Source organism: Nesoenas mayeri (genome assembly GCF_963082525.1).
Source record: "Nesoenas mayeri genome assembly, chromosome: 28".
Lineage (NCBI taxonomy): Eukaryota > Metazoa > Chordata > Aves > Columbiformes > Columbidae > Nesoenas > Nesoenas mayeri.
The window spans coordinates 2,278,699-2,303,112 of record NC_137558.1 but is presented as its reverse complement, the minus strand read 5'-3'; the positions used below and the strand labels follow the sequence as shown (position 1 = coordinate 2,303,112).

At 48.4% G+C, this 24,414-nt stretch overlaps 2 protein-coding genes across 10 annotated transcripts in view; both read right to left on the bottom strand.

The window, feature by feature from the left end:
* Nucleotides 1-160: 160 nt before the first annotated feature.
* On the bottom strand, nucleotides 161-13,139 carry ATF1 (activating transcription factor 1). 9 transcript variants are annotated; one of them, XR_013923403.1, is made up of 10 exons: nucleotides 12,942-13,139; nucleotides 9,563-9,664; nucleotides 8,041-8,169; nucleotides 6,692-6,792; nucleotides 5,186-5,316; nucleotides 4,303-4,482; nucleotides 4,060-4,219; nucleotides 2,847-3,000; nucleotides 2,335-2,375; nucleotides 161-276 (listed from the first exon to the last, which is right to left on the bottom strand). XR_013923403.1 is itself a non-coding variant. In XM_080360628.1 (9 exons), the coding sequence occupies exons 2-8, from the start codon at nucleotides 9,659-9,661 to the stop codon at nucleotides 2,856-2,858; spliced, it is 945 nt and encodes a 314-aa protein (XP_080216754.1). In that variant the 5' UTR covers nucleotides 9,662-9,664; nucleotides 12,942-13,139; the 3' UTR covers nucleotides 183-276; nucleotides 2,847-2,855. The 9 variants fall into 9 exon arrangements, 5 of the variants coding, with proteins under 5 accessions (XP_080216754.1, XP_080216751.1, XP_080216752.1 ...); XR_013923405.1 differs by having other exon boundaries at nucleotides 2,598-3,000; nucleotides 12,942-13,137; XR_013923404.1 differs by having other exon boundaries at nucleotides 2,335-3,000; nucleotides 12,942-13,137.
* A 3,460-nt stretch (nucleotides 13,140-16,599) lies between these two features.
* Nucleotides 16,600-24,414, bottom strand: part of DIP2B (disco interacting protein 2 homolog B) — a 76,121-nt gene continuing 68,306 nt past the window's right edge. Inside the window, exons 36-38 of the mRNA XM_080360407.1 lie at nucleotides 24,039-24,216; nucleotides 23,830-23,953; nucleotides 16,600-21,600 (exon numbers count right to left, since the gene is read on the bottom strand). Coding sequence (XP_080216533.1) covers nucleotides 21,348-21,600; nucleotides 23,830-23,953; nucleotides 24,039-24,216 — 555 coding nt within the window. The 3' untranslated portion in view covers nucleotides 16,600-21,347. The remainder of the gene's footprint in view (nucleotides 21,601-23,829; nucleotides 23,954-24,038; nucleotides 24,217-24,414) is intronic.

Sequence of the window (24,414 nt, the reverse complement as noted above, 5' to 3'; positions counted from 1 at the left end):
AAGAGCAAAAGTCGTGCTTGCAATTCTATTCTCGTTTTCTGTCGCTGATATCCGCACTAACCATAGAAAAAACTATAACAGCCTTGGGCCTAATAATGCAATTTAATATAGAAGTGTTACCAACTGAAGAGACTTTCTTTTTCTTTTCCTAACTCTGTTTCTCTGCTGTTCCAGCTCAGAAGCTGCAGGACTGGCTGGTGATCCAGAAGGCAGATGCTCCCTCTGCTGGCTGAACACACAGAGTGTTGGGTTGGCAGTGGCCCAGCTCACTGAAACCTGAAAAGGAAAAAGAAACCTGCAGAAAAAGGTCTTCTCCACTAATTACCTTGAGTGATTACCAAAATTCACGCACAACCAACTTATTACTCTGACTGCTGAAAGGACCCATCGGCTAAAACATCTCTGGGTGCTGTTCCACAGACTAAAAGACCCGATCCCGCGGCACGTACGCACCCTTGGCCAGAACCACCGCGCCGCTACGTTCATTACAAATAAATCAGAAACAGCGGAATTAGATTTTGGCGACTTTATTTACCAAGGTCAAAATTTGCAACCATCTAATTGTTTCAACAAATATTTACAATTCATATAGAGCAGGTACTTGTGTTTGGAAACAACCAGCAGAGCAGAATTGGCCACCACATCTCTTACCCTCAGGATACAGATTTTACCCTCTTACAATCAAGATTTTGAAATAAATCCAAAATCAGCAGTGATCACTGAAAGAGCAAACTCATGTTACTGTTTAATATTTCCACGATGAAAAAGAAGCTGCCCTTCTGAAACCACTATTTGAGAGCAGAACGGACTCCTGTGATGTCTGGCAGCACTAAAACTGTTTCACTTGCCCAATACAGAATTTGCCACCTGAAATTCCACTGACAGAGCCACCAAACGCCTCTTGTGGAGCAGTTCCCCACTAGGACTGCCTCAACCTGATTAGTTTTGACGTGCAACAAAAGTTTGCGACACATTTGTGAACACAAACGTAGACTCCAGCGTGGCCTAAAGAAAACAGATCGTTGATCGTGTCCGTAACAATTTGGAAACTTCCGAAAGAAATACAGATTTATAGCCTACTAACATGATTGTGGAATGCCGACGTTCTCCTACCATCTGCAAAGAGCTCTGCTTGCTAAGAAGTCCAAAAGTGAGTAAAATAAAAACCACCGTAGGGGAAGCGTTCCACACGGGGGAGCGAGCGCGGGTTGAGTTCATCCCGATCTGCGCCAGCACGACACACACACAGAGCTCCAACACCTGGGGAGGGCAAATCCAGAGCGCGATTCCCGCTGCCAGAACCGGAGGCGGATTCAATCCCGCCCGTGGCAAATAGTGTCGTTGTGATTCATGCAAGACGCGGGTCTGGTGTCCCAGAACCGCCAAGGTCGGACGGGACCCCCGAGTGGTGTTTGGGAATCCCCAAGAGCGGGGATTCCGCACCCAAACCAGTCCCCATCGCCTCAAACGTTTAATTTTCACCTGAAACACAATCATCCAAACTAGAATCTCCGAGAGCGATCGGATCTAATGTGCAGATATTATCAACGGTGGGGAATAAAAAGCCCTGATCTCTCTTGTTTTATTTTATAGTTTTCTTCTTTTCCCAATGCCCTTTAGGATCCACTTTTTTTGCAAGTTGCCTATAGACATACAAAATGAATTCAAATACCTCCCACGCCAAAGAGGATCTCATTGACTTTGGACTACCCATAAAAATATACGCTTGAAAATCTGCTTCACAAAATATTTCATTTGTTTACTAAAATGAAATATAGAAACTGCCAAAATACATATAGAAACTCAATTTCGGGATTTGCAAAGATCACCATTTAGCTACAAAATATACCAACCATCTACCTGTTTTCAATAGAATATTTTCTTACAAAGATATCAGTACTTTGCAAAATATCACCTACCGTACAAAATTAGGCCGGAAATCTCGCACGACTTTCGCCGTATAAAGCATATATTAGAACCTCATTAACCCTTTGGTATATAACTTCAATTCTTTCATTGTATCCTTCCTCTATTTGGTTTGAATGTACCAAAGCACAGTAGGATCTCCAGACAGAAGCAGCGATGCGTGTTTAATTTAATCATCGGCATGCCATTAATTTGCCAATTAGAGATGTTCAGCTACCGTGCCATATAAAATAAATGGATGTGTTGAATTCTCTTACAATAAGTCACCGACACCTTATTTCATGGGCCGGAGACGTTGTCATTGCCTCTCGCTGCTTCTGCAGATCCAAGTTCCATCGACACAGCAAACATTGAAGAAAGAAACCCCAACGTCTTAAACCGTCAGCTGAGAAACAACATAATTTATACCTCTAGCAAAGTATTCGCTTCTTTTTCTTTATCATCTGCACCTGTAAATAACAACTTACAGGTTACAATAAAAATATTTACATACAAATAACGCAGAAAAAGGATTGAAAAAGAGTAAGAAATCAAAACGTATACTGGTTATAAATGTTGCTAACAATGTCAACTATGGCAAGGACTCCATTTCAACCACGTTTTTACTGTCACCAAATTTCGCCTCCGTTACAAGAGGCATTTGGAGAGATTTTCCAAGGAATTCCCATCACCTTTGGCTGGAGCCGCGATCTTGACCTGATAAAGTTTCCAGTTGTGCCAGCAGGAATTTGGGTGAGGTTTTCTCGTTTCCTTTTTGTACTTTGTCACCAACATGTTGTAAATAAAATCTATATCGTCTTTAAGTTGTGAAATCTAGGTAGAAAAGTTTCATTTTTGACCTTTCATCTAGTTTAAAAAATTCAGTATAAAAAAAAAACCCATTTATCCTCTGAAATTTCAACAGTCCACCAAAGTTTTACCTTCTTTGCTTACACGCTTTTATGACAGTAAAGATCTTTCAAAGTTTTTAGCTCCTCAATTAGAGTTTTGTTCTGATTTTCCAGGACTGCGACACGATTTTCCAGACATTTCACGTACTCTTTCTTCTTCCGACGACATTCGCGAGCGGCTTCCCTGGAACAGACAAGCAGAAGCGATGGTTTCTTTCCAATCTGCGGTTGTTGGACACCACACCGATGAAGTCAACTCTCAAGACTTGTAATTTGTCACAGGATCCCAGAATGTCAGGGGTTGGAAGGGACCTGGAAAGCTCATCCAGTGCAATCCCCCCATGGAGCAGGAACACCCAGATGAGGTTACACAGGAACCAGGCGGGTTGGAATGTCTGCACAGAAGGAGACTCCACAGCCCCCCTGGGCAGCCTGTTCAGGCTCTGCCACCCTCACCATGAAGAACTTTCTTCTCAAATTTAAGTGGAACCTCCTGTGTTCCAGTTTGCACCCATTGCCCCTTGTCCTGTCCTTGGTTGTCACCAGAAGAGCCTGGCTCCATCCTCCTGACACTGCCCCTTTCCATATTGATCCCCAGGAATGAGTCCCCCCTCAGTGTCCTCTTGTCCCGCTCCAGAGCCCCAGCTCCCTCAGCCTTTCCTCACACGGGAGATGCTCCACTCCCTCCAGCATCTTGGTGGCTGCGCTGGACTCTCTCCAGCACTTCCCTGTTGCTACAGTCTCCTTCAGACAATCTCTCTTTCTGGTCAAGACCATGGTTGGCAACAGCATTAGAAAGTGGCAATAGGTGAGAGAGTCTAACTAGCAAAAGGTGACAACCTCTACACCCTAGTGCACGAGTTACCGCACCCGCTGCTGCAGCACAGCGTGGGTGCTGCTCACCCGCGTCACGAGCCGATTGCCCCTTCCAGTGCCTGGTGGGCAGCGACGTGTCACTGCCCTCCCGGAGGCTTTTTCAAGGCGAGGGGTGGCGGTGTGATCGCCCTCGCCACAGTAACACCCACTCCACGTCTGCTGCTCCCGCAAGGGCTGCCGAGAGCTGCCGGGTCTCTTGAGAACGAAAGTGCCCAATTGAGAGAAAAAAAACCCCAAAACGGCTTCTCTGTACCTCGAAGATTTTGCTTAATTGGGACCTGCCGAGCTGCCTCCAACCAGCTGATCTCAGGAACTGTCCTCTGCACTTATATTTCAAAACACTGAACTAACAAATCAAAGCACTTACCTGTTCTTCATCAACCTTATTTCTCGTTTCAGCTGTGGATCATCCGTCTTACTTGTCTGCGAGGTCAGGGTGACGGGCGACGTCATGACCACGGTCTGCGGCAGGGCCGCGGTGGTCGGCGTGGTGCGGATCTGGTACGTCTGCATGTCTCCCGAGGCAGCTGTCGCGATAACAGCGCAACACGTCAGAACGTCCCGCTTACGCTAGCGAAGGGTGTTGGAGTTTCCAGAAGGTGTTACTTACTCTGCACCACCACCTGGTTGCTGGGTACGAGGATCTGCTGCCCGTCGGACGTCTGTGCGTACTGCAGGATTGTCGTGCCGGGCTGGGTGCCGCTGGCGTTTGTCATGGTCAGCGTCTGCAGCCCCTGCACGTCGTCTGTGCCCGGGCTGGCCAGCTGCAAACCATTGGCAGCGATGGCGACTTCAAAGCAAAAGGAACAAGCACAAAAATATTTGTAGTTGTACATTATGATATATATATATATATCTACAGATAGGGGTCAATCTGTAGGCTGTACATCTGACTCCACTGCTGAAAAACAGTCATAGAATCATTTTGGGTGGAAAAGTCCCTCGAGATCATTGAGCCCAACTGTTACCCCAACCTTGGCTGGGTTGTCCCTGAGAACCTCATGTCCGTCTGTCCAGCCCTCCAGGGATGGTGACTCCAGCACTGCCCTGGGCAGCCTGTTCAATGCCCCACAGCCTTTTGGGGAAGAAATTATCCCAAATTTCCAACCTCAACCTCCCCTGGCGCAACTTGAGGCCGTTTCCTCTGCTCCTGGCGCTTGTTCCTGGGGAGCAGAGCCCGACCGCCCCTGGCTCCAAGCTCCCTTCAGGCAGCTCAGAGATCAGAAGGTCTCCCCTCACCTATTTCCTAACACTCCCCTTCAAACATTGTGTCTTAACGTGCGAATATTGAGATAATGAAGCATCCAATTTATCTGGAGTCTTTAGATACCCGTCTGTTTCCAACAGACCTTAATAACTTTATCAACCGTTACATAAATAACCAAACCTTTTGAGTTTCACCTTAGTCAACTATGTAACAAACAGAAATCTGTATTTTGAGGCAAGTTGAGTTAAAAATGTGTCCAGTTGGGCAGGTATTTAGTGTAACGTACTGTACTGTCCGGTGCTGGTCTGGTAGATGGGGGTGGGAACGGACATGGATGTAACGGTGGAGACGCCCGGACTCTCCTCATCCCCTTTTCTGTTGCGTGTTTCTTCAGAAGAAAGATCTTTCAGAATTTTTCTGTAAAACAAGAGCTTCTTTATCAACTCTAAAACCAAGCAAAACCCATTACAAATTACTGCAACAACAGTTACAAACAACTCTCCCTATTTGGTATTATTTTGATGCACAGCAGGTTTTTGAATTAATGATGAGGTGACTGCCTCAAACTCTTGTACTTCCATTTCTGTAGTTTCTATAGTCTAATTTTTATTTAAATATTGAATCATTTTATGAGCTGGGAGCAATTCAATCAGCTACTGATTTATAACTATGTGCAAATCAGCATGAATTCCAGATTTTCAGTCGTGATCCTCTAGAAGTCTCAGACATTTGGAGGGGTATAAACCCCGCACCGTTTCAGTTCTGCACAAACCGCATCAGAGTTTCCACCAGAAACATTTTCCGGGGATAACTGGCAAATTAAGAGATTTTGCTGATTTACAACTTGATCCTCTAAATCTTGCAAGAACAGGCTTTGTATATCAGATTAAAACCAGTTTGAGAATAAGCTCAAAAGGAGGAGATGACTATAGGAAGGTTTAAAAATGAGATCTTTTGCTCTTCCAGAGACTTTACCTTTCCGCATTTAACAGCCCTTGCAGAGCTCAAACAACCCCTGTCCTCTAACAAACACCTATGAAAAACAGACACCTCCATATTTAATAGAAGAACCACTGGAAATATCAATTTTACGCATCTTTCCCCAGGGGCAAATGATGAATTAGTGGCAGTGAAATGAAGAGAAAAGCAGAACTGACAAGGTTTGATTACAGATTTCTCCCACGGAAGCTCCGCTTAAGGTTCGTGTTTTCCTGGCCTGGCTCTTCAGAATTGCTCTTTTCTACCATCATTTCTGACTGCATGCAAAATAATCCAATTCCTCCTGAATTATTTGTGCTGGTACATAAGTCAATGTGAGATAAAGCCATCAGAAAGCGCCGAGAAGAGCGGATAAAACATTCAAATAATGAAAAGCCGTGGCAGAAGTGGGAACAGGAATGACAGACCAGACTGGCAGGTAAGTACATAAACTCTTAAAACTTTCAGAATATTATTGTAAAAACCACTAAATTCTGTGTTAAGTTTCTAACAAATTTGCTATTTGAAAAGCTAGGACGTGGCGTTTGATTACACTCATTTCAGTAGAATATCTGAGTAAAATTACAGCAGATAAATCATTTTCTCTCCACCACGTGGTGTTGAAACTGTTCTCTAGTTAAGTCAAAGTTTCCTCGTATCTAATACAGCATCCTCACAACATTGACCCCATGAACGGATCCAGCGTGTGTTTCGAGAGAAAGAAAACTTAGAGGTTGATAGAATAGATGAAGCTATTGAAAAGTTGTTCTTGGTTTCAAACAAAAATACAAGATATATGACAAGTGGTACTTACCGGTAAGATGGACGACGAGCTAAGATGCCCCGAGCTTTCTGTGAAGAGCCGATGCTGTCCGAGGAGTCCTGGGAATCGTCACTCTCGGACAAAGAAGATACCTAAAATATATATATATATCTGTATTCCATGTGGTTATCTGGTACACGTTCGAGAAACATCCAGAAGAGGTGACACATTTTAATTGTATGTTGAGCTACAGCTGCATGAGAACAACCCAAATGCAGCTAATTACCAAAAGAATGTTAGATTTGTGGTTCCAGTGCTGCTTCCAGCACTGATCAAACACTGTCACGTTAGGGAGGTCACAATGAAACAGAGACCAGCCCCCCCAAAAATAAAGCTCAAGAAATTCTCCCAAACTATTAAAAGCTGGAAAACATCCCCATGTGAAACTGTTTGTGCTGGATGAAGGGAGGGTTCATCAATCCGGAAATTAAACCACCAGCGATCGGCACAGGAACACGCGTTGAGCACAGGGACAAACATCAAACACCCAAAACCTTCAGTGTAGACAGAGCAGCGTCTTTTGTTGGTCAGAACACAAGAGTCAAATGAAAATAATACTTAAGGCAGCAGCATTTCAGGGAGTAAACACGCAAAGCATCAGCTCTATTTTTCTCCGTATCCTCACCCAGTTGGCAAGTGTGAGGTTTTTCTCTGATGCTCCATTTAAATACGAGCTAACAAAGCATTTATTTGTGTGCCAGCAACAAAAAGTCAAGAAGAACACACACAGCTCTGGGAAAAACAGTTCTCAGCTGCTGCCACAGAGACCAACCTACTATCAACAGCTTTCAAAAGCTGCTCAGCTGTTACTTCTTTTTCCCCTTTGAGCAAAAAGGCCACAACGTTCATATATTACAGAATAAATGAAAGAATACAGTGGGGATGCTGCTATGAGAACGTGATGATAGGAAAGGGATCAGCGGAGACTCTAAGGATAGTCCAGTAAAACAGCAAAGAGGACGGATTTGCTTTTCCGTGCTGCGACGTCACAGCACGACGACAGCTGGAAATGCGTTACGGTGTTATTTATTTGTATTCGGCTATAAAACACACCGCTCGCCTGTTAAGAGCACGAAGAGCTGGGGGTTTGCGTTGTTTCTATAAAGTTTCATTTCAATAAATAGTTTAATTTCAACTCCAAAGGCAATTTTAGCGCTACAAATGATTTCAAGCCTAAACAACCATCAAGAGCGATGTATCCCCAAAATACCGGATTGCTCGACATCTCCCAGCAGGGCCAGACCTGCTGTGCTGGGGCAGCCAACTCGGACCAGCCTTTCTGAGTGTTTTCCCACACGTAAATGAGGCTTGTCAGTGATTTACCAGCCGTCCCGCATTACCTGCACTGTCTGCACCTGGGGGGAGTGGATGACGGAGGAGGACTGAGCGGTCTGGATGACTCCCTGCACCTGGACCTGCTCTCCGGGCAGCTGAACGACCGTCAGGGGGGCAGGACCTCTCAGAGACATCTGCAACAAGCACAAAACCATTAACAAAAGGGTCACACAGAATCACAGAATGGACTGGGTTGGAAAAGACCTCAGAGATCATCGAGTCCAACCCTTGGTCCAACTCCAGTCCATTGACTAGATCATGGGACTAAGCGCCATGTCCAATCTCAGTTTAAAAACCTCCAGGACGGTGAGTCCAGCACCTCCCTGGGCAGCCATTCCAATGCCTGACCACTCTCTCTGCACAGAATTGCGTTCTAATCTCCAGCCTAAATTTCCCCTGGCAGAGTTTAAGCCCATGCCCCCTTGTCCTATTGTTAACTGCCTGGGAGTTGTAAAATCAGCGGAGAACACGCACCAGCAGAAGCTCAGATGAAGTCACAGAAAGCGTCCTTTAAAGATGAATGTTTTTGAGATACATAAGAAAAAGGCTGAAACAATCACTTGACTTAGGGGGAAAATCAAATATGTGGCGTTACGTGCAGAAGATTAAAACGCTGCCTAAATTCAGGCAGCTCTACATGAAGGCTGGCGAAGCAGAATTCTGCAGAACGACCCTGTGGAGCACGGCCACGCTTGTCCAACTCCGGCACACGCACATATAAAGCCCCACGCCCCTGCCCAGCTCTCCAGCCTGTCCAGGTCTCTGATGGCAGCACAGCTTCCAGTGTCACCACTCCTCCCAGCTTGGTGTCACCAGCAAACCTGCTGATAGTCACTCTGTTCCCTCATCCAAATCATTGATGAATATATTGAATAACAGCGGCCCCAGCACTGCCCCTGGGGCACTGCACTGATCCAGGCCTCAACTGGACTCTGCCCATTGACCACGACTCTCTGGCTTCTTCCCTTCAGCCAGTTCGCAGGACATTTGTGGATTTTCTACCCTGTCTTTGCCTCAGGCACTGATCCAAATTTTCCATCCAAATCTCCTTTTTCTCCATGGGGTGAACAGTGGACGAGCGGCCAAATTTCCCCGTTTCACATGGCAGCGCCGCGGGAGCAGATTTTACCCCAAAAGATGCTCCTTCAGATGCAGAAAGTTGAATTCAGGCTAAAGCTTTGATAGCCACGTCACCACGTAGCTAAGTATGTCAAATTTCCAACGTGATATGATTTATTACATTAAGCACATATGTGTTGGGCTAACATCCCGGTGTCTCCATGGTGCTGAGCACCCAGGATCACCAGCGCTACAAAAGGAGCTGTAAATACTTTTTCTGAAAAAAACCCAAAAGGTGAAGCTTAGATCCTTAATCCACGACTCGGCAGCTCCCACGCGCCAGCTCGACGATGATTTTGATGTATGTCCGATATACAAACCGGGCTGCATTTTTGCATTGCGTGAGCGCGAAAATTCATTTGTGTCTTTTGAACGCAAGCCACGTCGTTAACTCAGCGTCGGCATTACCTGCGTGCTGATGTGCGAGAGCTGCAGGGCTGAGCCCTGGCCGGTCTGCGGCGGCGTCGCGGGGCCGGTGCTGCTGCTCTTGCTCACCTCTTCCATCATCACCTGCGGAAAACCTGCGTTAAGGACAGATCCGCACAGCGCCCGCCTCCCACCGACGCTTTGCACAACCCCCGTGCATGTTTTTACTCTTATTTTGGATGGTTTTAATTCATTCTTGGACATCACTTTCTATTAGCGCAGTGGTTTTTGTCACCAGAGGGGTCAGACGCCCGCTGTCCGAGCTGAAGTTTTACTGTCAAACGTATCCACTGAATTCCCTGGGTTTTAGGGATAAGAAACCAAGACATCAAATCTAAGAGGAAAACCAAGAGGAAGCGTTTATACCAAGGAATATCTTGCTCCAAGGAAAATAACTTTCAAGAATATTTTACCCGACTCCCAGCTAACCCTATTTTAAACCATCTGAGGGTGTATAGAAACAAAACGGGTTGAAAATCAAAGCAGAGCAGTTCTGCGCTTTAAACCCTGCCAAAGTCTCCACAGAACACAACACTCGTCTCTAAGATTCAACATGTCTTGACAGCATCGCGGCTCCAGCACGGGGGGTTTACTGATTCAAACGAGTTGAGGTGGGTGAGTGGGTGGACCAGCCGCGAGCACCGAGAGATGATGGGAGAGCGTTAAAGGTTTTGTCACAGGAGGTTTGAAGCTGTGGAAAGGACAGTTGCTATGAGACTGGAAATGACGGCTCTTTCTGTGGAAATGTGAGTCATTGATTTTTCCCCGCTGAGATAAACCGCAGCTCTCGCCTGGCCGACGGTGAAAAGTCAACCAGAGCAGAACCTTGTCGGGCACAAAACTCCTCGAGAAATCACAGAAACGGGACTTTGTGGAGAGAAAACTGATACCCAAAGCCGCGTCCTTTGCGGCAGGAACAATCGCCTTAAACCTGGAGTAATTCAAGTATGTCAAAGCTATAAAAGCGCAGAATTAACAAGCATGTAAAAGGGATGCAGCTTCGCACGCCATCTAAAATACTTGGAGTTTTTGTATAAATCTACATTTTGTACCCCCGCGAAGTAAACACGGCGCCGTCAAACCGAAACCCGGGCAACAGCACAAGTTCAAATACATTTCCGACGCTACCGAAGCGCCCCATTCATTTCTGTAGCGCTGAAGCACCCCACGGCTCCCTCACCCTTCGTTTTCGCTGCGTTATCGTCCCGGGAAAGACTCAGAACAGACTGTGAGAAACAATGAAACCACCCAAAATAAACAACGCGGGGAGAAAGCGCAAAGGTTTCTGCTGAGCCTCCTCGCGCAGGTGTGAAGTCCAACTTACAGGAACCAAAGATAAAGCATTTCCCGTTATAAATAGGGTTTGTGAGTTTAATTCATCTCCACTTGCTCTGTGCTATTCAATTAAATATTTATCTGGCTTTTAGTAAAATAGTATTAATAAAAAAAGACTTAGCGAGGGGTTTTAATGAGGTGAAAATTGGTATTGCGTCTTAGGGAAAATATATCAGGGTTTCAGGTTTTTACACCGCAGATAAAGCTGCTTCCAATGTGGAATAAGTGTTTAGCGAAATGGGCTTTGGGTGAGGAGTTTTACACGTCGACGAGTACAGACGGGGGGAATCCAGAAAGCGACACTTGATTTTATTAGGCAAGTTTAATTTATCACCCGAAGCTCATATATATCCCCTAATACCACGTTCCTTGGTTAAGCGACCGCTCAAGAACCACGCACGCAAAAAATACCCAAAACTAATTGACTGAGGAGAATCAATTAAAAAAGAAACAAGAAAACCCACAACTTTAATCCTCATTAAAAATATCCTAAAATGCCAAAGAGATGGTGCGTTTGGAGACATCCTGAGCAGCAACGACCCGAACGAGATCTGAGTGGGAATCGCTCTTCACCTCAGCCTCTCTCATCATTTGTTGTTTCTGCCCATTTGCAACGCAGATCACCCAGCACGGTGGTTTTCCCCACCGAAATGCCAATAAAAAGACTAAAATCACCATTCCCAGCCTCGGCTGGAACCTCAAAGCGTCATCAGGAGGTGAAGGACGAGATAACAGAATAGAAAAGCTGCGAAGAGGAGCCGTGGAGCGAGAACAAGGATGAAACCGCCTTGTTCTGCCCTTGTGTATCTAGCACAGGAAAGGCCTGGGTGGTATTTCAGTGCTGAAACATTGTAAGAGGCAAGCGAGGTTGTTAAAAGACTTTATAAAGAATACCAGACGCAGAATTTTATTCTCAGATGCTACATAATAAGGGTCAACTACTGACATACACAAATTTTGCAAAGTGATTTAAAACACTCGGTGAAATCGTACTCGTCTGGTGAAATTTCGGGTTCCTTAGCACCTCAAAATAAGCTGCTTTCACAGAAGCTCAAATCGTATATAATTAATTTTGCTATTAAGGCACTTGAGGAAAGTTTGTTCATCCAGAAGATGGACAGAACTCCAGGTTTTTTCCAGGATGGAAAATATCCTAAAATGCCAAAGAGATGGTGCATTTGGAGACATCCTGAGCAGACCCGAATGAGATTGTTTAAACCATCTAGGGGTGTATAGAGGCAAAGGCACCTCCCGGTTCACCCCAAGAACCAAACCAGGAGCCTTGAGTCAACGTTCCAGCTCCAGATCCGTCCTGCACCCCCAGAACAGCCCCTCAAACCCCTTCAAACCCTTCAGCGCTTTCCGAACATGTTTTATTCCACTCGCCCCCGGCCCAGCTCAGGGAACGTTCCCATGACGAGCGGCTTCAAAAATCAATGTATATGTTGTATGGACATAAGAGGTCCCGGTATTTATGAGAGGAAAATATCGCTGAGATCATTTACAAACAATTTGCATCCAGCTGCCTTGAATGGGCCCGACACTCGCAGTGCTGCAAGACACATAAACCAGCGTTTGGGCAAAATTAATGGAAAACAGGTAATCCCGCCATTAAGGGCTAATGATTGTTTTTCACGGGTCGGTCTCGGGGGCCGGGGAGGGAACCGGCGCTGTCAGCGGAGCCGGACGGGGCTGCAGCCGCTACCGAGCGCTCGGAGCCGCCTCCGGGCCCCGCGACTCCCCCGGGCCCGGGGAACCAGCGGCCGGGGCGAAGCGGCCCCGCGGGCCCGTCCGCGGCCTCTCCGGGCGTCCAGGCCGCGCGGAGCCCCGGGCCCGGCGGAACAACCCCCGGGAAGGAGCGAGGGGGCCCCGGCCGAGCGGAGGGAGCGGCGCGGCCTGCAGGGCCCGGCGGGGGCGGCGGGAGCGGCCGCTGCGGGCCCGGCGCGGGCCGGGGGGAAGGGACGGGGCGGGCGGGCCCAGGGGCGGCCTCCCCCGCCCGCCCGTGACTCGGCGCGGCCGCTCTTACCTCAGAGGCCCTGCCGGTGGGCGCGCGCGGGGAGCGGAGCCGCCGCCTCAGGAAACCGGCGCCGGCGGCATCGCAAACACGGCGGGGCCGCGCGGGGCGCTCGGGCTGCGACCATAGAGTCCCCGCGGAGGCCTCGCCTAGAAATCCCCACCATAGAGTTCCCGCAGCGTAGAGCCCCGCGGGCGGAGGCTAGAGCGCCCGCTCTGGCGCCGCCTCCACCCGGAGGTTTCCAACCGCCATACCATAGAGAGGCGGCGGTAGAGCGGCCGCTGCCGGTGTCGGGGCGACAAGGCGCCTCTAGCGGCCGCGCAGCGCCGGCGCGCAGGCCCCGCACAGGCCCCGCCGGGACCGGGGGGCGGCCGCCCCCGAGAAAACACAATTATCTCCCGTTACCCTCGTCGGGAACACGGGGCTCACAGCCGCGCCGCACACACAGCGCCCCACGGTGCCGCGGGGCGGATTTTAGCTCCTCCTGGGGCCCGTTGTGGCCGCCGAGGGCCGGGGCGAGACGGTTGTTCCGTGACCCCCAGAGCAGCCGCACGGGGCACGGGCGGATCGGGGCTCCGGAACGCTGGAGCTGTCGGAGCCGCAGCCTCGGGGGCACAGCGAGACCTGGAAAACGAACCAGGTAATTCCCTGTAAAACAAACCAGGTCATTTCCTAGAAAACAAACCAGGTAATTTCCTATAAAACAAACCAGGTGATTTCCTATAAAACAAACCAGGTGATTTCCTATAAAACAAACCAGGTGATTCCCTATAAAGCAAACCAGGTAATTTCCTATAAAGCAAACCAGGAAATTTCCTATAAAACATAAACCAGGTAATTTCCTATAAAACACAAACCAGGTAATTTCCTACAAAACAAACCAGGTAATTTCCTACAAAACAAACCAGGTAATTTCCTATAAAACAGAAACCAGGTGATTTCCTATAAAACAAACCAGGTAATTTCCTATAAAACACAAACCAGGTGATTTCCTATAAAACACAAATTAGGTAATTTCCTATAAAACACACCAGGTAATTTCCTATAAAGCAAACCAGGTGATTCCCTAGAAAACAAATCAGGTAATTTCCTAGAAAACAAACCAGGTAATTTCCTAGAAAACACAAACCAGGTAATTTCATATAAAACAAACCAGGTGATTTCCTATAAAACACACCAGGTAATTTCCTATAAAACAAACCAGGTGATTCCCTAGAAAACAAATCAGGTAATTTCCTAGAAAACAAACCAGGTAATTTCCTAGAAAACACAAACCAGGTAATTTCCTATAAAACAAACCAGGTGATTTCCTATAAAACAAACCAGGTGATTCCCTATAAAACACAAACCAGCTGATTTCCTATAAAGCAAACCAGGTAATTTCCTATAAAACACAAACCAGATAATTTCCTATAAAACAGAAACCAGGTAATTTCCTATAAAACAAACCAGGTGATTTCCTATAAAACACAAACCAGGTGGTTTCCTATAAAACAAACCAGGTAATTTCCTATAAAACAAACCAGGTGATTTCTTATAAAACACAAACCAGGTAATTTCCTATAAAACTGAAACCAGGTAATTCCCTATAAAACAGACCAGGTGATTCCCTATAAAACAAACAGGTGATTCCCTATAAAACAAACCAGGTAACTTCCTATAAAGCAAACCAGGTAATTCCCTAGAAAACAAATCAGGTAATTTCCTAGAAAACAAACCAGTTAATATCCTATAAAACATAAACCAGGTAATTCCCTATAAAACAAACCAGGTGATTTGCTATAAAACAAACCAGGTAATTTCCTATAAAACACAAACCAGGTGATTTCCTATAAAGCAAACGAGGTAATTCCCTATAAAGCAAACCAGGTAATTTCCTATAAAACAGAAACCAGGTGATTTCCTATAAAACAAACCAGGTGATTTCCTATAAAACACAAACCAGGTAATTTCCTATAAAACCAGGTAATTTCCTATAAAACTAGGTAATTTCCTATAAAACAGAAACCAGGTGATTTCCTATAAAACGCAAACCAGGTGATTTCCTATAAAACAAACCAGGTGATTTCCTATAACACCCAAACCCAGGTGATCCCCAACACAACTGGAAACCCATCCCAGCATTTTCAGTGTCTCCCAAGACAAGATTATATTAAAACCACTTTTAATTACAGCTTTAGTGTAACTTTTCCCCCCTCCCCATTATTTCATGTGCAGTTTTCAGTTCTACCTCCCCGCAGCCTCCCAGTTCTCCCTTGTTTTACCGAACGTTTCATCTACGTAAAGTCAAAGTAATTAATAATGGGAGATGATTTATTTACGATAAATCCTGGCTCCGTTCCCCTGGCAAACGTCGATTCACACAACAATATAAAGCCATCAAAACCTCTTTTTTTTTTAAGGGGTTTTCTCAGTATTACACAAAAAATTATAAAATACAGGAAAGATTTAGTGAAAATGAAACGTTTTCAGAGGATACCACGGTAAAATTTATACAGATCATTTGTAGCAAATAACGTGTCTACGGACACAGACACACAGCAGCTGGGGTTAGATTATAATGTTAAATTACACCTTGGTGGTACCACACAGAGTGTCAGGGGTTGAAGGGACCTCAAAGCTCATCCAGTGCAATCCCCCCATGGAGCAGGAACACCCAGATGAGGTTACACAGGAACCAGGCGGGTTGGAATGTCTGCACAGAAGGAGACTCCACAACCCCCTGGGCAGCCTGGGCCAGGCTCTGCCACCCTCACCACCAACAAGTTGCTTCTCAGATTCAAGTGGAACCTCCTGTGTTCCAGTTTGCACCCATTGCCCCTTGTCCTGTCCCTGGTTGTCACCAGAAGAGCCTGGCTCCATCCTCCTGACACTGCCCCTTTCCATATTGATCCCCAGGAATGAGTCCCCCCTCAGTGTCCTCTTGTCCAGCTCCAGAGCCCCAGCTCCCTCAGCCTTTCCTCACACGGGAGATGCTCCACTCCCTCCAGCATCTTGGTGGCTGCGCTGGACTCTCTGCAGCAGTTCCCTGTCCTGCTGGAACTGAGGGGCCACAGCTGGACACAAGATTCCAGGTGTGGTCCCCCCAGGGCAGAGCAGAGGGGCAGGAGAACCTCTCTGACCTACTGACCACCCCCTTTCTAACCCCACCCAGGTCCCATTGGCTTCCTGGCCACAAGGGCCAGTGCTGGCTCATGGTCACCCTGCTGTCCCCAGGACCCCCAGCTCCCTTTCCCCTACGCTGCTCTCTAACAGCTCATTCCCCAACTTACACTGAACCTGGGGTTGTTCTGCCCAGATTCAAGACTCTACACTTGCCCTTGTTGTATTTCATTAAATTGTTCCCCGCCCAGCTCTCCAGCCTGTCCAGGTCTCTGATGGCAGCACAGCCTAAACGATATCTTACCATTTATGAATATTTAAAATAAATAAGGTTAGGTCATGCTTAAAAACTCCATCTAGTCCTCAGCGTTTGAGCTCAGGTCTAACTCTGGTTTCAAGAGCTGAACAGCCCAGAGCTGCAGGTACAAGCTCCATACTTTATATTTCGACACACAAATGATGTAAAATGTTTGCAGACACCCCTACAATTCCTCCCTTTCACCAGGATAAACACTAAACAGCATTTAGTTCCTTAAAACATAAATGTCAGAGAAACAGCAACTGAAGAACCAAGTGAGCAATCAGGCATCAATATTTATTAACACAAGACAAAGGAAACACAATCAATGAGTTAATGGAACACCGTCCAGCCCGATGTTAAATTGAAAAATGAATATCTAAGCTAATTTTAAATAAATAAAAACTTTATACATAATTACATAATGCTGTAGTCTGAACATGACGATGGTCGACAGAAATTAAAGAAAAATTGCAGATAGGGCTAAAATTTTACAACCTTGTTTTTAGGACAGTGAGTGTGACACGTCGCAATTGCATTTATTTAAGTCAGAAATTGCAGTGCAAATCTTAAAATGACCTGTGCCCACGTATTTTCCTTAGGGAGTATTGAGAAACAGCACGACATACGAACCAGTTTAGTTCCAAGTGTTAAGGATTCCTGATGTTTCAGTTTCGCTGCAGCTGTTCGCCTGGAACCCGATGGGCGAGAGCGGGAGATAATTCGCCCTTTGCAACTGGAGAAGCTGCAAAACCGAACTGGGGGGAGAGGCCAAGTCTGCGGCTCGAGGGCAAAACTGGAAGTGGGAAAAGCACCCGGGTCTGAACTGGATTTGGGAGCAGCACCCAAGTCTGAACTGGTTTTGGGAGCAGCATCTGAGTCTGAACTGGATTCAGGAACAGCACCCGAGTCCGAACTGGATTTGGGAGCAGCACCCGAGTCTGAACTGGACTTGGGAGCAGCACTCGAGTCTGAACTGGATTTGGGAGCAGCACCCGAGTCTGAACTGGACTTGGGAGCAGCACCCGAGTCTGAACTGGATTTGGGAGCAGCACCCAAGTCTGAACTGGATTCAGGAGCAGCACCCAAGTCTGAACCGGATTCGGGAGCAGCACCCGAGTCTGAACTGGACTTGGGAGCAGCACCTGAGTCTGAACTGGATTCGGGAGCAGCACTTGAGTCTGAACTGGATTCAGGAGCAGCACCCGAGTCTGAACCGGATTCGGGAGCAGCACCCAAGTCTGAACTGGATTCAGGAGCAGCACCCAAGTCTGAACCGGATTCGGAAGCAGCACCCGAGTCTGAACCGGATTCGGGAGCAGCACCCGAGTCTGAACTGGATTTGGGAGCAGCACCTGAGTCTGAACTGGATTCAGGAGCAGCACCCGAGTCTGAACTGGATTCGGGAGCAGCACCCGAGTCTGAACTGGATTCGGGAGCAGCACCCAAGTCTGAACCGGATTCGGGAGCAGCACCCGGGTCTGAACTGGATTTGGGAGCAGCACCCGAGTCTGAACTGGATTCAGGAGCAGCATCCGACTCCGAACCCCAACACGCGCCATCCGTGGCAGTTTTCTGGGGTTTATCCCAGTTTGCAAACAAGAAACCGTCCTAAAGCAAAACGGTCCCTGCCCGCGACAGCACGTCACCGTCCGGCAGGGCGGAACTGCCCCCAATTTCCGAGGAGAAAAATGCGTTTGAGTGGCTGGTGCTGTGCGGTTCGTCACCTTGTTGGGGGATTTTGTCTCATTGACAGAGGAAGGAGGGACACGGCCGGGAAATGGGGCAACAATCAGGACTTGCAGACTTGCAGCTCTGCAGTTTCTCCTCTCCGGGGCTGCTCGTGGTGCCGATAAATTAGAACTGGGGCAGCTGCTCCATGTCACTTACTGACCGTGTCACTTAGTGACCGTGTCACTTACCAACCGCCAGCAATGGAATGTTATCTCGTCCCATGGGCAGGACCAGTTCTGTGACACGGAGAACGCGACACACCAGAGTAAAGAGCACACGGTAAACTTGGGAGATAAACCCAAACCGCAAGGAATGATCAATACCCGGCCAAAGAATAAACGAGGGGAAAAAACCCCACGAAAGAATCCAACGTCACTCAAAAATGCCATTTCAGAAACGCGTCTCGATCCAACTCGTACATGCATATGGCAGGAAAAAAAGACAATCCTAGAATTGGACTTAAAATCCACTCCAAATTTGTCAAAAGAACTGATCTAAAGGCTTGAGTAAGAAAAAGGTCAAGCCCATCAGAATCTGAAATGGGCACAATGGGGCTGCACTCTGTGTGCAAGAAAACCCAAAGGGATGTGTAATGTGTGATGACAAGACTCTGCTGGCGGAGAAGGGAGAATCCTGTGGGCTTCCTTGCGGCCGCTGTGTTAAAACTCAACATATTAAAGACTTCAGGCACGGGTATTTCAGGACACACATTAATAAAGCAGATGGTGTTTCGGCTGTGGCCAGAACAACCCCCTGCGGTCGCACCCACGGTGGCTGCACCAGGGACAGAACGTGCCCCTGTGATTGAAGAATTTGCAGAGAGCCCTTAAATCCAGACTTGCCATAAGAACCCCCAGTTTCTCTGTCTATTCCCCCACCAAATTCTTCTAAAATATCGTTTGTTTTTCAGCAAAATAAACGAACAGAAGGCAGGAGGATTGCAAGGACAAAACAGGGATGGATGCACCAGGTTCTGCTCCGCAGTTCAGCTCATGGACCTTTACAAAGTGCCTACAAACTATATGAGGTAACGTGGAGCATTTTAACTCAAACCTGTTGCGGCGTCTGGTCCCGGCTCTTATTGCTTCCAAAATGTTTTCTTAGCGTCCAGAGGAATTTAATTGTTCTTAAGAAGTGGGTGAAATACAGGTAATTGGGAGTCAAAGCTTATTTTGAAGGCGGGGTTATTCATTTTCGCAGGTATTTAACGATGTGCTTACCAGAACTGCTCTGTCTCATTTTTGTGCTTCCTCCTACAAAAGAGAAATTTCATTCTACTTGAAGCGCAGAATGATCCGATTCTTTGTCCTGAATGCAGCCTGGGCTGTTGCCTCCCAGTTTAAAGCCCAATTATACCATTTCTTGCTCTACCGAGGGGGAATTTGGTCATTATTCCAAACAGTGAATGTAACCGGGTGTCCATCCAAAGGGTTTTGTTTTGCCTTCAAGGCCCAGGTGGGACAGAGCTCAGGGTCAGGGTTAGGGTCAGGATAGGGTCGGGGTCAGGGTTGGGGTTAGGGTTAGGGTCAGGGTCAGGTTAGGGTCAGGGTCAGGGTTAGAGTCAGGGTCAGGGTCGGGGTTAGGGTCAGGTTAGGGTCAGAGTCAGGGTCATGGTTAGGGTCAGGGTCGGGGTTGGGGTCAGAGTCAGGGTCAGGGTCGGGGTCAGGGTTAGGGTCAGGTTAGGGTCGGGGTTGGGGTCAGGGTCAGGTTAGGGTCGGGGTTAGGGTCAGGGTTGGGGTTAGGGTCAGGTTAGGGACAGGGTCAGGGTTAGGGTCAGGGTTGGGGTCAGGGTCAGGTTAGGGTCAGGGTTAGGGTTAGGGTTAGGCTCAGGGTTAGGCTCAGGGTCAGGTTAGGGTCAGGGTCAGGTTAGGGTTAGGCTCAGGGTCAGGTTAGGGTCGGGGTCAGGGTTGGGGTCAGGGTCAGGTTGGGGTCAGGGTTAGGGTTAGGCTCAGGGTCAGGTTAGGGTCAGGGTCAGGTTAGGGTCAGGGTCAGGTTAGGGTCGGGGTCAGGGTTGGGGTCAGGGTCAGGTTCGGGTCAGGGTTAGGGTTAGGCTCAGGGTCAGGTTAGGGTCAGGGTCAGGTTAGGGTCGGGGTCAGGGTTAGGGTCAGGGTCAGGGTTAGGGTCAGGTTAGGGTTGGGGTCAGGGTTAGGGTCGGGGTCGGGGTCAGGGTCGAGGTTAGGGTTGGGCTTAGGGTCAGGATTAGGGTCAGGGTTGGGGTTAGGGTTGAGCTTAGGGTCAGGGTCAGGGTTAGGGTCAGGGTCAGGTTAGGGTCGGGGTCAGGTTAGGTTCGGGGTCAGGTTAGGGTCGGGGTCAGGGTCAGGATCAGGGTTAGGGTTAGGGCTAGGGCTAGGGTTAGGGTCAGGATTAAGGTTAGGGTCAGGATTAGGGTTAGGCTGCCGCTGCCACTCAGCTCAGTATTTCGGACTCGCACTGCGATTTCTACCCAATTCCGTGGTAACGTTTCAATGCCGCATCTTTTAGAGATGAAAAATCAGAGGTTGCTACGCGCCGCGACGCGTTTCTGACCGCGGGAAAGGACGACATACGGAAATAAGAAACCTGGTGGAAGATGCGTGTATCTCACGTTAGTTTTTCTAACCAAACGTAATTAGGCTCAGGACCACAAAAGTGACTTAAAGTCCTTAAAAATTTCTACCTTCAGCTGTCATCGTTATCCAAGTTAATCTTCTATCTAAGTGAATTATGTATAATAATATTTACATATTTAAAATATAGGCAAAATTCTTTTTAAATTCAAGAAATATCTATATGAATAAGTAACTCTTAGATTCTGTAAGTTATTGATTTGGTCATGGTACAATTTTAAATAAGCCGTGTGATCCCGTGGAATGAACAGCTGCAAAGTACATTAGAGAGCAGGGAACTGCAGAACTCTGATGACCCTTTTCTTAATAGTTTATTATCTTACCTAAATAAACCCTCCCCTTATAGAATCCTAAACCAGGATTAGATAAAAATACAAATATGTACAACAGATGAAAAAAGTAACACTACTGTAAAGGCCTTAGGAGTTTTGTAGCTCACACACTTGTCAACTTTGCGTTTTCTATAAAGCTAATATTTCAGTAAACTGTTACCAAGGTTTGCCATTGTCTGCCACATTTCCTCGTGTCCGTCGGTAGTGAACGAGATCTTAACAGCACAGGGTGAGATGAAGGGAATGTGGCAGCGAGCTCAAGTATTAGTATTCACCAGCTTGGTTTCTACAGCCGCCCCGGGGCGCTGGGTGGTCCTGCGGCTCCCCACGCGGCTCCCCACGCACGTTACATGTTGTAGGCGACGTAGATGGGGTCCAACTGATCGGCCAGGAAGCTGTCGCGCAGGTGCATGCGCTGCTTCTCCCCTCGGGAGTTGATGGGGATGACGCCGGGATCCACCACCACCACCACGCCCACGATCAGGTAGTGCTCCTCCAGCACCACGTTGGTCACCAGCGGAACCAGGTCCAGCGCCTCCTGCTCGCAGCCGCACAGCTCCACCACCACCACCAGCAGGTTGGTCCAGGTGAACACGGCGCTGGGACACGGGAAAGCGGGAGGGAAAAATGGGGGCGGGGAGGAAGGAAAAAACAGGGGGAGGAACAATAAGGGGAAGGGAAATGGGAAGAGAGAGGAAGAGGGAGAGAGGAAGGGGAGAGAGGAAGGGGAGAAAAGAACAAAAAGGAAGAGGGGGGAAAGAAGGCAGAAGGAGGGGAGAAAGGGGGGAGAAATGGGGAAGAAATGGGGGGAAAGGGAGGGAAAAGAAAGGGGGGGGAAGGAAAGAGGGGGGGGAAGGAAAGGGGTGGGAGGAAGGAAAGAGGGGGGAGGAAGGAAAGAGGGGAGGAAGGAAAGAGGGGAGGAAGGAAAGAGGGGGAAGGAAAGAGGAGGAAGGAAAGAGGGGGGAAAGGAATGGGGGGGGAGGAAAATAAGGGGGGAAAAGGAAAGGGGGGGGGAAGGAAAGGGGGGGAAAGGAAAAGGGGGGGAAAGGAAAAGGGGGAGAAAGGAAAAGGGGGAGAAAAGGAAAGGGGGTGGGAAAGGAAAAGGGGGGGGAAAGGAAAGGGGAGGAAAAGGAAAGGGGAGGAAAAGAAAAGGGGGGGAAAAGAAAAGGGGGGGAAAGAAAAGGGGGGGGAAAGAAAAGGGGGGGGAAGAAAAGGGGGGAAAAAGGAAAGGGGGGGAAAAGGAAAGGGGGGGAAAAGGAAAGGGGGGGGAAGGAAAGGGGGGGAGAAGGAAAGAGGAGGGGAAAGGAAAGAGGGGGGAAAGAAAAGGGGGGGGAAAGAAAAGGGGGGGGAAGAAAAGGGGGGAAAAAGGAAAGGGGGGGAAAAGGAAAGGGGGGGAAAAGGAAAGGGGGGGGAAGGAAAGGGGGGGAGAAGGAAAGAGGAGGGGAAAGGAAAGAGGGGGGGAAGGAAAGGGGGGGGAAGGAAAGGGGGGGGAAGGAAAGGGGGGGGGAAGGAAAGGGGGGGGGAAGGAAAGGGGGGGGAAGGAAAGAGGGGGGAAAGGAAAGAGGGGGGAAAGGAAAGAGGGGGAAGGAAAGAGGGGGGAAAGGAAAGGGGGGAGGAAGGAAAGAGGGGGGGAAGAAATGGGGGGGAATGAAGGGGGAGGAAGGAAAGGGGGAGGAAGGAAAGGGGGGGGGAAGGAAAGAGAAAGGCGGGGCGGGGGGGGGAGAAAGAGAGGGGGAAAAGAAAGAGGAGGAAAAGAAGCCAACAAACAAGAGCAGCAAACAGAAGCCCCGGTTATTTTCGCAGACACAAAGCTGCCAAGTTTACAATTCCTTCCCCCGGCCTTGGGCCGCATCTCCACATCCCCCAGCGCCCGGTCCTGCCGCGTCGCCGTCAGCTCCAACGCACCCCGGTGCTGCCGGCGGGACGCGCAACCAGCGCCGCTCCCACTGCCTCACACTGAGACGGTGCTTTACACCACTGTCCTGCTTTTGTTAAAAACAAGTTTCTCTTTCAGTGAATTTGCCTGTCAGCTAAAGCCTTCGTATTAACTACATTGTCCTGGAGAACCAGACACGTGTTTTGGTAAAACCTAGCAATGGAATGCAAACTTATTGATAAGCATGGATGGACATCTCGCGAGAGGGGCGACGAGAAACAACTGACCAACTGTGTATAACATTCCATTCACGTGAATACTTCATATAAAATGGGAGATCACGAGGATCTCGTCCCTTTTTCCTTCTCTTGTTCTTATGGCCGACATTAGGAGAGGACCTTGCGAGTCGTCCCTGCGAACTGAGGCCAGTGAGAGACTGAATCCAGCTCTGGTTGGCTGTGGAGTCTAATCCAGGACTTTGGGTGCCTGCTCTGCAGTTGCTGAGACTTTCAAGATTGGTTTTGTATATTTTGTATGATTTTCTCTATTCTTATTAGTAGCATTAGTAAAACATCTTTAATTTTTTCCAACTCTCTTCTCTCTGTCCTTCTTTTTCCCTCCCAATCACCTCTCCTTAGTGGAAAGGGGGGAGAGGGAGGGGCAAAAGGGGAGAGTGGGGGGGAAGAGGGGGTTAACAATACATCTGCCAGGGTTTTATTGTCACCCCGCAATCTTAACCCTCGACAACCACATAGCAGGAAATCATCACTTCTATTTTGAATTACAGCTCGTGAGAAAACACTGAGTCAGTCAGCCAAGTATTATTCCCATCTACAGATGGGAAACGAGGTGCGTGACTTGCTGATGGTAACACAAGAAACTATCCGAATTCGCCTTATATTTTCTATGAAACCCTACGCTGCTGCATTTGGGCTACGTGGGGATGTTTTACCATTCGGCGATGCTCCTGTGCGTCCGCGACACGGACGTCTCGATGTCGATGGGGTGGTAGCGCAGGCCCCTCAGCTCCAGGGTTTCATCCAGGGCTCCCACAACGTACAGCGCGTCGTGGCGCTCTGGGGAGGAGAGATGGGAAACGGGCTGGGAAACACCACCCAAGAAAGGGAATTGAGGTGAAATAAAGGCTAATTTCTGTGGTACCTCCGCTGGCGGCCGTGAGCTCCGTCCGCCGGACGAAGCCGAGGTAGCCGGTCCGAGCCCAGAGCGTCTGCGCCGCGTCGCCGAAGCTCAGCCGCGTGTTGAAATGATCGGCCTGCAGGGTTTCGTTGTCGTAGATGGTGTAGTAGCCGCTGGCCGTGTGTGGACTGTTCACCCAGATCTGGAGAGAAGGGAAACACTGTCAGAGGAAAAGGGGGAGGAAAGGGGGGGAGGAAGCGGGGGAGGAAGCAGGGGAGGAAGGGGGGGGATGAAAACAGGGAGGAAAGGAAGCGGGGAGGAAGGGAGGAGGAAGGGAGGAGGAAGGGAGGAGGAAGGGAGGAGGAAGGGAGGAGGAGGAAGGGAGGAGGAGGAAAGGAGG

What these genes read in the sequence shown, in the direction of transcription:
- ATF1 (XM_080360628.1), bottom strand. Translation starts at nt 9,661, where the DNA reads ATGATGGAAGAGGTGAGCAAGAGCAGCAGCACCGGCCCCGCGACGCCG. An exon ending in GACCAGCACCGGACAGTACA is followed by an intron (nt 4,483 to 5,185) that starts GTACGTTACACT and finishes TTTGCTTTGAAG; the next exon opens with TCGCCATCGCTGCCAATGGT. An exon ending in ATAAGGTTGATGAAGAACAG is followed by an intron (nt 3,001 to 4,059) that starts GTAAGTGCTTTG and finishes TGTCTGTTCCAG; the next exon opens with GGAAGCCGCTCGCGAATGTC.